This window comes from Camelina sativa, chromosome 4 (genome assembly GCF_000633955.1).
Source record: "Camelina sativa cultivar DH55 chromosome 4, Cs, whole genome shotgun sequence".
Lineage (NCBI taxonomy): Eukaryota > Viridiplantae > Streptophyta > Magnoliopsida > Brassicales > Brassicaceae > Camelina > Camelina sativa.
This window is the reverse complement of record NC_025688.1, coordinates 18510958-18523507: the sequence shown is the minus strand read 5'-3', so window position 1 is coordinate 18523507 and position 12550 is coordinate 18510958. Positions and strand designations below refer to the sequence as shown.

The 12550-nt window shown below is 34.3% G+C and overlaps 4 protein-coding genes across 4 annotated transcripts; 2 read left to right on the top strand and 2 right to left on the bottom strand.

Moving 5' to 3' along the window:
• LOC104784026 lies at nucleotides 3164–3823 on the top strand. Its single transcript, XM_010509105.2, has one exon. The coding sequence runs from the start codon at nucleotides 3350–3352 to the stop codon at nucleotides 3821–3823; it is 474 nt and encodes a 157-aa protein (XP_010507407.1). The 5' UTR covers nucleotides 3164–3349.
• LOC104781092 lies at nucleotides 5156–6185 on the top strand. Its single transcript, XM_010505687.1, has one exon. It carries the CDS (start codon nucleotides 5412–5414, stop codon nucleotides 6024–6026), a length of 615 nt encoding a protein of 204 aa, XP_010503989.1. The 5' UTR covers nucleotides 5156–5411; the 3' UTR covers nucleotides 6027–6185.
• On the bottom strand, nucleotides 8765–9626 carry LOC109132524 (zinc finger BED domain-containing protein RICESLEEPER 2-like). Its single transcript, XM_019244168.1, has 2 exons — nucleotides 9335–9626; nucleotides 8765–9219 (listed from the first exon to the last, which is right to left on the bottom strand). The coding sequence occupies exons 1-2, from the start codon at nucleotides 9624–9626 to the stop codon at nucleotides 8765–8767; spliced, it is 747 nt and encodes a 248-aa protein (XP_019099713.1).
• LOC109132610 lies at nucleotides 9499–10332 on the bottom strand. The gene is made up of 2 exons (XM_019244370.1): nucleotides 10309–10332; nucleotides 9499–10177 (listed from the first exon to the last, which is right to left on the bottom strand). The coding sequence occupies exons 1-2, from the start codon at nucleotides 10327–10329 to the stop codon at nucleotides 9677–9679; spliced, it is 522 nt and encodes a 173-aa protein (XP_019099915.1). The 5' UTR covers nucleotides 10330–10332; the 3' UTR covers nucleotides 9499–9676.

Here is a 12550-nt window from a genome sequence, read left to right as displayed (position 1 = left end):
TTTTTTTTTTTTTTTTTTTTTTTTTTTTAAATTTGGCTTAGGACCTTTCTAGAAGGATATGGGGGTCGAAGAAACTTGAGTTTTTTCTTTTCATCTTTTTTCTTCTTTCGCGATGTAAAATTATCATATTATGGTCGTAAATGGTAATTTATGTTGAAGAAAATGTGACGGAAAATGGCTGGAAAACAATATATATAAATATATATATATATATATATAAGATGAATTGAGCTATAAAAATAATTTGTTGATACATCAAGTGACTTATTTTTGGTTTTCATATAATACAAAATTTTTTTTCTTCAATGAAAAAGAAAAAATAAATACAGAAACATGACTTATTCACATCTAGGTTTAACCATTATAATAAATTTTCAAATGAGGAATATTCCAAAAAAAGAACAAACTGAAAAATTGCAAACATTAATATATTCATGGGTTTAAACATTATAATAAATCAAAAGTTGGATTTGATAAAAAGAAAAAAATGGTTTGCTTCACAATAGTTCTTACAAAAAGAAGATAAACTATACTTAAGCTAGAAGAAAGAACGAACATGTGGTGCAGTATTTACCTAATACTCAATTACATTTATAATAAATAATTTAATTCTTATTATCTTCTTACGAAAAAATGTTATTAGCCATGTCAATTATAGCACTTCTGATAATATATGATTTGTTTCATTACAACTTACAAGTAGTTGATATCAACCAATATTACTTACTTATCCCTTTGTTCTTGTGATCGTTAAATATAGAATAGGGATATTTGATTGGTTTAAAATATTTTAATAAGTACACATTTAACTAAACCATCATCTAATCTGAAACCGACGGAATATAAACTAGACAAACCATAGTTAACATTTTATCAGTCTAAAGATAAAGCATACAAATTTGGTCATTGTTTCCTTTAGAATCCAAGACAGCTCGATTGATATTAAAGATCTCCACAAACTTTATTGCCTCTCTGTTTCATTTCATCTTTTCTTTTCTTTTCTCCCGAGAGAAAGGAAGAAGCCACCACCTTAGAATCTTATACTGCTTTTTTCTATTTCTCTTTTGCCTTTTCGAGTTTAAGTGTTCATTTCAATCTCACAAGTTTTAGGTATTATTGATGTATGTACACAGTACATCCCCCGGATCAGGGCTTAGAATATGTGTGGATCACTTTTGTGAATGATTCTCCTTTCACAATATTGGTGCTTTGCTTTGGTTTTTATGTACCAAAAAATGTGGGTTTTAAATAAGATAAAAGCTTTTTCCGCTAGGGTATGTTGTGGAGTAGGGTGGAAAAAGAGTGGTTACTTTGAACAATATTCATATATTATTTGTTTATGTCCTGCATAACCTTATCAAAGAATATTTCGATTTGTTGGTTTCAATATCTTTTTCTAAACCCTAAATTGTCTCAGTTTTAAGGTCTCATTCATTGTAAAAATAGTTTTTTTTGTTTAATTAAAATTAACATTCAATGACAAAAAACATGTATTTGATCTTAACAAGCGCTCCTTTATTCATATAAGCATGCAACAAAGCTTTTTCTATACTAAAACTCACTTCATCTATAGTCGATTCTAAATGATAAAACATTTTATGATTATGTAAATCATACGGCATTCCACTTGAAGAAAACGTCCATGTGTAAACACAACGATATCCACATTAATATATTTGCATATTAGATGAACGCATATAATATGAATGCGTTATAGATATGTCCATCAATTCATGCATGGAATCTAAAGTTTATCCTCAAAAGGAGGAAGGAAGATAAAGCTAAGCATGATTTTAGAAAAGTATATAATTAATTTATTTACAAGAATTGCAGAAAGTGGGTGACCCTTTTAAAGCAGAAGAGCAAAAGAGAAGAGTAAAAAAGCTAAATTCTATCTCTCTGCTTTTGGGGTTTTTAAGCTTTTAAGAGTCTTGTGATGGGCATTTACTCATTATAGACCTAAACTTTGATCTCAACATAATTCGCTTATTTATCTTTCTAAAAAGCAATAAAACAAACTAACTTTTTCTCCTCTTGTAAACTTTCTTCGGGTATTATTAATTAAATAAAAACNGAAGATAAAGCTAAGCATGATTTTAGAAAAGTATATAATTAATTTATTTACAAGAATTGCAGAAAGTGGGTGACCCTTTTAAAGCAGAAGAGCAAAAGAGAAGAGTAAAAAAGCTAAATTCTATCTCTCTGCTTTTGGGGTTTTTAAGCTTTTAAGAGTCTTGTGATGGGCATTTAGTCATTATAGACCTAAACTTTGATCTCAACATAATTCGCTTTTTATCTTTCTATAAAGCAATAAAAACAAACTAACTTTTTCCTCCTCTTGTAAACTTTTTATCGGTTATTAATTAAATAAAAACAAGAGAGAGTACGAGTTATTTTATTAGGAATGTAAGCAACACATGAATCCACTATAGGTTCAGTTTATTTTAAACTGAGTGGTGTTGGCAAAAAAGACTTTGAAAACTTCATGGCCCAAATCCATATCTTTAAAGAACTGGTAATTTCAAGGGATTGTATATCATATATACAATACTTCTATGAATTCAATTGCATATATGAATTCAAGAAGAAATCGTACTTCAATTATTCAAAGGTATGTTATCAGTACATGTACTGATGTACATGAATTACTAGAAACTTATTTTAAAGAAAAAACTATATACATAGTTTCTAACTGAGATCTAGAAGACGTTATGTTTCTGAACCATCTTTGAAATTGAAGCAAAAGTGATATGAACCTGTGGATATCTCATATGAGACAAAAAAAAAATCGACGTATAAATAAACCTTAGAAAAAGAAGACTATATATTGGGCCGTTTAACATGTTGTTAGTTAATAACTAGGGCTTCTTTAAATCATCTACTGGCCCAAAGCTTTGATTGCTATAAAAGTCACACACACCTAGCTTATGTTCAACGTGATGCTCGACTTTTTTCACGGGTGAAGAAGCATATCATAAATCATAATTCAGGCTCGCTGTTTGTATATTGTAAAAAAGAAAACTATAGATATTTTTTTGGTCAACAAAACTAAAGAAATTTAGAACTTGAAATAGTATAAGTCGTGTACATTTGTACACCTTCAGTTCACTTTCAATCCCGATTAATGAGATCTTTCTAACCGGAACCTACTCAGCAACTCTTTTCCGATTATGACACTTCAACTACCAGATAATATTTGTAACAATGTACGAAATCACCCCTCTCCCAGTTTCTTTGCTTATCTACTAAAAAGTCAAAACACACGAAATCCATCATACTTTTGACAAACGAAACGACGCAGTTTTTTAAGTGTTACTCTCTCACAAGTCACACAAACTGTCTTGTGAAAATGGGTCTAAGCCAAACCGCAGCAGTACTCGTCGCTGTGTTCGCGTTTTGTCTCGTAGCTGTAACGGCACAGCTCGCCTACGTTTTGTGGTGGAAACGTCGGTTCCGTCGTCGGAGTATCGCCGGATCAGAACTGGACGTTTTCTCCTCCCGCGGAGGTGATCCCAATGCTACACCACCGCCGTCCAAAGAGCTTCTTTACTTCTTCCTCTTCTGTCTCGAGAACAAACAGTTCCGAATAGGTTCCGCCACAGCTCCGCCGCTCCCTCCAGCAGCCGCACCGCCGGTCGATGACGTGGCGTCGAAGTGGTCAACGGGAGAGAATCTACTTAGCGGGCCATCGGAGACTCTGTTCACCATCGCTGAAGACTGTACGAGCGAGTCCGATCATCACCGGACGGGTGAGATTGAACCACGTGGAAGCATCTCTACGGAGGATCATGCGAANCTAAACCCTAAATTGTCTCAGTTTTAAGGTCTCATTCATTGTAAAAATAGTTTTTTTTGTTTAATTAAAATTAACATTCAATGACAAAAAACATGTATTTGATCTTAACAAGCGCTCCTTTATTCATATAAGCATGCAACAAAGCTTTTTCTATACTAAAACTCACTTCATCTATAGTCGATTCTAAATGATAAAACATTTTATGATTATGTAAATCATACGGCATTCCACTTGAAGAAAACGTCCATGTGTAAACACAACGATATCCACATTAATATATTTGCATATTAGATGAACGCATATAATATGAATGCGTTATAGATATGTCCATCAATTCATGCATGGAATCTAAAGTTTATCCTCAAAAGGAGGAAGGAAGATAAAGCTAAGCATGATTTTAGAAAAGTATATAATTAATTTATTTACAAGAATTGCAGAAAGTGGGTGACCCTTTTAAAGCAGAAGAGCAAAAGAGAAGAGTAAAAAAGCTAAATTCTATCTCTCTGCTTTTGGGGTTTTTAAGCTTTTAAGAGTCTTGTGATGGGCATTTACTCATTATAGACCTAAACTTTGATCTCAACATAATTCGCTTATTTATCTTTCTAAAAAGCAATAAAACAAACTAACTTTTTCTCCTCTTGTAAACTTTCTTCGGGTATTATTAATTAAATAAAAACAAGAGAGTACGAGTTTATATAGGTTCAGTTTATATTAAACTGAGTGGTGTTGGCAAAAACGACTTTGAAAAACTTCATGGCCCAAATCCATATCTTTAAATAAGTGGTCATTTCAAGGGATAATATATCTTATATACAATACTTCTATAAATTCAACTGCATATATATTCAAGAAGAATTCTTATAATTCAAAGGTATGTTATCAGTACTGACAGTACATATATACATGTACACGAATTACTAGAAACTTATTTTAAAGAAAAAACTATATAGTTTCTAACTGACATCTGGAAGACGTTGTGATTCTGAACCATCGTTAAAACTGATGAAGCAAAAGTGAATGAACGTCTGGATATGAAACAAAAATTATACGTATTCCTAATCATAAACCTTAGAAGAAGTAGACTATATATATATTGGGCCGTTTAATATGTTGTTAGTTAATAACTAGTGGCCCAAAGCTTTGATTGCTATAAAAGTCACACACCTAGCTTATGCTCAACGAGTCAAGGTGATGCTCGTCTTTTTCACGAGTGAAGAAGCATATCATAAATTCAATATTTTTGGCTCGTTGTTTGTATATTGAAAAAAAAAGAAAACTATAGATATTTTTTTTGGTCAACAAAACAAAAGAAAATTAGAACTAGAAATAGTATAAGTCGTGTACATTTGTTTGTACACCTTCACTTCACTTTCAATCGCGATTTGACTATTAAAGAGACCTTTCTTTCTAACCGGAACCTACTCAGCAACTCTTTTCCGATTATGACACTTCAACTACCAGATAATTTGTAGAGACAATGTACGAAATCACCCCTCTCCCAGTTTATTTGCTTATCTACTAAAAAACACACACAAAATTCATATTTAGGACAAACGAAACGACGCAGTTTTAGTGTTACTCTCTCGCAAGCTTACACAAACTCTGTCTTGTGAAAATGGGTTTAAGCCAAACCGCAGCAGTACTAGTCGCTGTGTTCACATTTTGTCTCGTCGCTGTAACGGCACAGCTCGCCTACGTTTTGTGGTGGAAACGTCGGTTTCGTCGTCGTAGTATCGCCGGATCAGAACTCGACGTTTTCTCCTCCCGCGGAGGTGATCCCAATGCTACACCACCGCCGTCCAAAGAGCTTCTTTACTTCTTCCTCTTCTGTCTCGAGAACAAACAGTTCCGAATAGGTTCCGCCACAGCTCCGCCGCTCCCTCCAGCAGCCGCACCGCCGGTCGATGACGTGGCGTCGAAGTGGTCAACGGGAGAGAATCTACTTAGCGGGCCTTCGGAGACTCTCTTCACCATCGCTGAAGACTGTACGAGCGAGTCCGATCATCACCGGACGGGTGAGATTGAACCACGTGGAAGCATCTCTACGGAGGATCATGCGAAGGATGATGAAGTGGTAGAGGAGATTGTCCTGACGGATGGAAGCGACGACGAGGTTGACTTTAGTGACTATAACCACGACGGAACGACGCCGTTTTCTACTCCATGTGCTTCGCCGCCGTTCTACACGCCGTCGCCTTCCCCTATTCGTGAGGAGGGTTTGTACGGCTGAGATAAGGGTTTGATCTCTCTCATTAACCGGACATTGACCCGGTCAAAGATACGGCGTCAACATTTCCATTATATCCGGTTCGTTTGTTTTTTATGAGTATTTAACCGTAATTAACCAAATCATAAACCGAACCGAAATCTTATTGTAAATTTGTAAACATATGGGGGCTATCTATCACACGGACGTGTGGGTTCTTAAACGTAATAACTCGTACTGAAAATATCACTCGCATGATTCCATAAAATATTAAATATGCCAAAAACATAATATAAATCACATCAAATACTTGGCTTTATTAATCTACCAAATTTTATATTGTTTGGACTTGGAATACTGTTTTCTTTTTGATTTTCCACATTTTTCCCCGTAACAAATATGGTTGGATAGGAAGTACACTACAATAAAACATTCAATTTTCTATCGCATATTACGAAGGAAAATGAAAAGAAACACTTGTTTTCTACCATTTTCCTTCAAAAAAATAGAAGTACATGTTCGTAGAAAATCGATTTTGGAAGGAAATTCAAAGAAAATTTCCTACGAAAATCTTACGAAAAAAAATTTGTAAGAATTTTGAAAGAAAGTGGAAAGAGGTTTTTTGACTATTTTCCTACCAAAATATTAGTAGGAAATTCATTCTTATTATTTTCATACCAAAGTGGTCTTATAATTTTCCTACAAACTTAATAAAAAATAAATCTAATTAATGTTGTTTTCTGTTAATTTCAAATTTAATAAAAAGTTATTAATTATTAATCCGAATAATATATAAAATCAAATTATTAATTTAATTAGAAATATAAATCATTTTTCAAACTAAATTACAAACCTAATAAACAAATATTTACAATCTAAATACTAAATAAAAAAAATTAATAGGTTTTATCGTTTTGCTTGAGACGGTTAACGCTCCTCCAAAGCTTCAGATCTGGAACTATGCTGGCTTCAACGATAGAGATTCTCAGCTTCTAAGTTGGGTCTGTTAAATCGATTGTTGGTGATGTATGGATAGATTCAACTGTTGGTGATGTCTTGGTTTCTTTTCCAATGAAGAAGACAATCGAGATGAAAGAGGTAGAGAAAGAGATCAGTTGCTCCGATTAGAGAAAATTGAGCAAAATGTTGGGTTTTCTAAGAAGAACAAAAGAGAAAGAGAAAGAAGAGGAAAAAAGAGGAGGAAAAAATTTTGATCCAGAAAAAAAAAAGGAATAAGAAGTATAGAAAGGAATGAGATGGAGGTTGGAGCGTAGAGTTTCTATATCTAGGGTGTTTACCAATTTTCCTACCAAATTTTCACTACAAAGCTTTTTTATTTTTATTTTTAATTTTTTACAGAAAGAAATTCGAAGGAATTTTTCCTACCAAATTCATTCTACGTCTTCTTCTTTCATATTCCTTCTAGGTTCTTACAAACTTTAGTTCAACAAACTTTTTGAAGGAAATTTAAAAGAAACATTCCTACCAAATTCATTCAACGTTTTTTCTTTCTATATGCTTTCTGTTTTCCTACAAATTTTTTCCTTCGACCAAATTATTTGTAGGATTTTCGAAAGAAATTTCCTACCATATTCTCGTAGTATTTTTGTATGAAATTATCTTCTTTCTTCCTATGATAGTTGCTTTTGACAAATTAGGTAAGGTTTTGGAAGAATATTTTTCCTACCAAATTTTTTGTAGGAAATTTTGTAGAAAAACATGATGTTTTCTTGTAGTGGTATTTATTAGGGAGTCAAAGGAAAAATCCTTGGTGGAGGAGTCTGAGGATATAAATGGCGCTTCCATGTAAGCACTGGATTGATCACCGTCAAATATGTTGTCGATGCAAATCCCCAGTGCAAACGTATGACATGAGTACGAGGGTCGCAAGGGTGACCTCTCTTTAGTCTTTACGCTAATTTTTGTCATTAGATGTATCAAAACTGTCAATGTACATCGATGTCGACAAGTTCTGGATATTAGGTATTATGCTCGGCTTTCCAATTACATCGCCTAGTCTTTACAGGTGAGCCCCAAGTTCGAAGCGGCCACTAAGAAATAGATGTTGAGAATCGAGCTGGGAAAAAAGAAAGCTTTACTTGGTTCTTACCTTAGATGTCATGGTTTTGAGCTTCTCCTCCATGTGACATACTTCGGAATTTTGTGATAGTTAGCGATAACAGATGCGTCTGACGATGATGATTCTGAGCGTTTTTGACAAGCCTACGTTAGGTTTATATGCACCATTGCAACTTACGGGCCTAAAACTAGAACCGTAAATTGGGCTGTCCACTGTCCAATGCGTGTGTCTATATGGGCGTTTATATATATGGGCTATATTTGGACGGGCTATAATGGATAGTGGTCCATTTGGACAATGGTCCAAAATATGCTCATGTCCATTTGGACATGCCCATTGGACAATGTTTTTTATTTTTGTTGTTTTTACTATAAACTGTGAGCTTTATTTTTGTTGTTTTCTCTTATAAAATCTGAATTTTATTTGGTTATTTTATCTTATAAAATCTGAATTTTATTTGGTTGTTTTCTCTTATAAAATCTGAATTTTATTTGGTTGTTTTCTCTTATAAAATCTGACAATAACACAAGAAATGCAAAGTATGAATGAATAAAAAAAACAATTTGCCAACCACTTTAGTCATATGAGTATGAATAAAAAAAAGACAATTTGCGAAACACTTTAGTCATATCCAAACGAGTCTTGAAAAGAAGCTAACGTTACAACCAAAACAGCTTCTTCCTCAGCTCGTGACACTGAATTCTTCCCAATATTTCTCATTCATATTCTCAACCATATCACAAATAACTGGATCACTAGAATCATCATGATCTCTCAGCCAACATTTAATAGCCCACACTTGCATGAAATACAAGTTAGCTATCGGATATGATGAACTAGAAATCATCTTTGTAAGCTCAGCAAACGGTTGCAAAAGTTCACATATCAATTCTGCTCTCTCCCATTCAAAATCTGATGGCAAACTCTTATCAACCTCTGCAAGGTTGCATAAGGCACCCTTAAACTGTATTGCTCTAGAGAGCATCAAATGAGTGGAGTTCCAACGAGTTGCAACATCTGAAATCAGACCTGCTTCAGCTTGAATTCCAACTGTTTCCATACAATTTTGAAACAAATTTTCTCTAGTCTGAGATCCCCTCACATACTTGACACTATCCCTAATCTTATCCAAAGCTCCTAATCACATCCAAACCATCTTGCACAATCAAATTTAGCATGTGCGCTGAACACCTCACATGAAAAAATTCCCCATTGCAAACCAAATCTTTTTGTAGCTTTCTCTTCAAAATACCTTGCATGCTATCATTTGCAGAAGCGTTATCTATTATTATAGTAAAAACTTTCTTCTCTATTCCCCAATCTTTCAACAACTCACTTATCTTCATTGTTATAGCTACACCCGTATGTGGAGGGGGGAAAGCACTAAAGCATATGATCTTCGTTTTCAAAACCCAATCCACATCAACATAGTGAGCTGTTAAGCAAATATAACCTTCAATGGTTAAAGCTCTCCAAAGACTAGTTGTCAAACCAATTCTACCCGGAACTCTACTTAAAACTGTCTTAAGCTTACTTTTCTCCATCTCAAAAATCTTGAAACAATCTGATGTTGCGGTATTTCTACTCCAAAACTCTATAGAATGATTAGATAAGTAAAAGCCTCCCTAATCTTTTCATATTCAACAAACGAATATGGAAGATTATGCTGAATTAAAGCCATTGCAATTTTTTCTCTAAATACCATCATATCCAGCTTCTTATTAATGCTAGGTGTACTCCCAGGAGTCTTTGAACAAGATCGCATATGGCGATTCATGGTGTTAGTACCATTTCGACTCAAATTCAAACAATAATTTCTCTTACAATGTTTGCATGTAACATCATGTTTACCAGCCTTAGGTCCATCAACATATTTCTTTCCTAGTGTAAAGTTTTTCCAACATTTAGCATGACGTCTACTATAATGGTTTGAACTACTTGTACCTTGTTTAGTCCTAGAAGAAGCAGCTTCTTGAGGTAAGGTCTCAATCTCACCAAGAGTTTTTGGCGGCATATCTTCATCAGCCAAGCGTTCTTCATCAGCCAAGTTGTATTGATCAATCAAGTTTTGAGTATCCAAATCCATTATCCTGACCTGCGAAAACAAGATCATGTTATAGATTACACAATGACGCTAACACAAGAGTCTCGAGAAGAAGCTTATAAGTAATAATACTTTGTAACATCTACACTCGTGCAATAACTACAGAGAAGTAAGAGGCTCACCATTGTAGTTTGTAGTAGCATTAATCACATGACATGGAAATTCGAAGTAAATCTACATAAGATTCGAAGTAAATCTAATTAGCTTAACTATGCAATGATATAATTAAAATTACTAATGGCCAAGACACAAAAGACTCGATGATGAACTCTTAAAAAACAGAGAGAGATTGATTACCAAAGCAATAGTGCTGGTACCAAAGTAAGTCTAATGTTTCTCGTAGTAACGATGCTCAACTTCAAACAATCCCAGCTTCAAACACCTGAATTACATGTTTATGATGTTAAGCAATGCAAATTTCAGAAACAATGCTAAATGAGAAAGATGAATAACTCAAATCTTTACAAGCTTAGAGCTTTAGAAAGAGACAGAGAGACAAAGAGTAAAACGGGTGCTTCTCAATCCGATCAAAGTATCAAACCTCACCAACAAAACTCAGAAACTAGAATTACTGGAAGCACTATCTTTATGTCCGTTTATAACTATCTTGCTAAACCATTAATTACTACATCTTTGTTTATGAACAACAAAAAATCAAAAGGATCCAAAAATCAGAGAAAACACAAAAACGTCGTTTCATTGCTGTTTATGAGAAACAACGAACCGGATCAATCAGTCACTCAATCAATCAATGCTATTGTCTCTCTATGCATAAACCCATTTACTAAGAAGACCACTAGATTCATAAGCTCAAATCAATTTCGTACCTATGAAGAGGTGCTTGGAGTTGGAGATCTCACGGCGATTCTTCTCTGATATGATCTGCAAATACGAGAAACAAGGATCAGTTTGCTTTATACTCAGCATTTGGAATCAATATTGGATTAAGGTAACAAGTGATTTAGATAGCAGAGATGCCTACCATGGTTGCGAATTGCGATGAGATTGACAGAGAATAGAGTATCTATGAATCGATTGTTAGAACTTAGAACACCGATTGAAGAAGGAACCGAGCTTCAAGCCTCAAGCGGAACAACCCCATGAACTCTTCAATCACGAATTGAGATGAAGATGAAGATGGAGCAATTCAAAGAGAAAGCGATTCGAAGATGAGACGAGAAATTGAAAATCTGTTTTCCCCAAATTTAAAAACCCTAAAACTTTATAAATTTAGGCACGACCAATGTCCATCTGGTCATAGCCCATTTGGTTTGCGGACAAAATCTATCATTGCCTATATAGACTAATTTTTTATTAGTCCAGACCAAAGCCCGCCCGTTTATATTTGGACTGGATAAATCCACGGGCGGCCCGCCCAATCGACAGGTCTACCTAAAACTAAGCTCAAAGGCCCAAGCTTTTCGAATATAGGTCATGACATTGACAGCCGGGTGGGGGATTCTACAGCCAATAATAGATACTACTGTATAGTGCATACTTCTGTAATTCTGTTAGACTTGAATAGAAGTACGAAAAATATTATTATTTTTTGTAGGGTAGTTAACTAGTTACTTGAATTTTTTTGTGTGTGTCTGTGTGTTGTTATTTTTACTTGTTACTTGTTAGGCCTCACCAAATCATATCAGTTATTTTACATTTCAGGGCATACACCTACTACCATTTTAGCATTTTCTCATAGATAAATTTACTTTATGAGCATCAGGGCTCCTTGCAGTATAATTTATATTCTTCCTCAGATATTAACAACTACACAAACACAATAGCAAAAAATATGAAGCAGCTGGGACTCTACTAATACTGCTTTGTTCTTGATGAATTTAAAAGGAAAACAAAAAAAATCGAAATTGAAAAGAACCAAACCCAATCCTCCATTTTATTTCAACTTTAGTGGATTTAAAATTAAATCCAACCACAGACCGTTGTGATTGTAATAATTCTATAATTAACAATTAAAGCTTAATATAACAACCCAAAGTAGTGACATTTTAAAGATATACATATATATAGATAGAAACAGAAATAATATCCTGCTGGTGGGAAGGAGAAGCTTGGTAATTTCAAGAAAATGATTTGATTATAGATAGAATAAAAAAAAAGAAAAGCAACTTAACGGAGTCAAACTTTCTAAACGTTCACACTGCATTTAGTAACCAACGTATACTTAACGGCGTTATCACCGACAAGAACACCAGCAGCTTTGTTTCCAAGATTGATGTAAGCCGGACAACGAACATGTATATGATATTTTCCGGTGATCAACGTCCCCACTTTCCACCTCACGCGCCCGTCGGCGCGTATCATCAACTGTACGAATCCACGTCCTTGCTCTTCTCCCAAAGCTAC

Coding starts and splice junctions, on each gene's coding strand:
- LOC104781092 (XM_010505687.1), top strand. CDS start 5,412: ATGGGTTTAAGCCAAACCGCAGCAGTACTAGTCGCTGTGTTCACATTT.
- LOC109132524 (XM_019244168.1), bottom strand. CDS start 9,626: ATGGAGAAAAGTAAGCTTAAGACAGTTTTAAGTAGAGTTCCGGGTAGA. Junction 9,220..9,334: donor TGCAAATGATAGCATGCAAG/GTATTTTGAAGA, acceptor GGATGTGATTAG/GAGCTTTGGATAAGATTAGG.
- LOC109132610 (XM_019244370.1), bottom strand. CDS start 10,329: ATGCTACTACAAACTACAATG. Junction 10,178..10,308: donor TGCTACTACAAACTACAATG/GTGAGCCTCTTA, acceptor TTGTTTTCGCAG/GTCAGGATAATGGATTTGGA.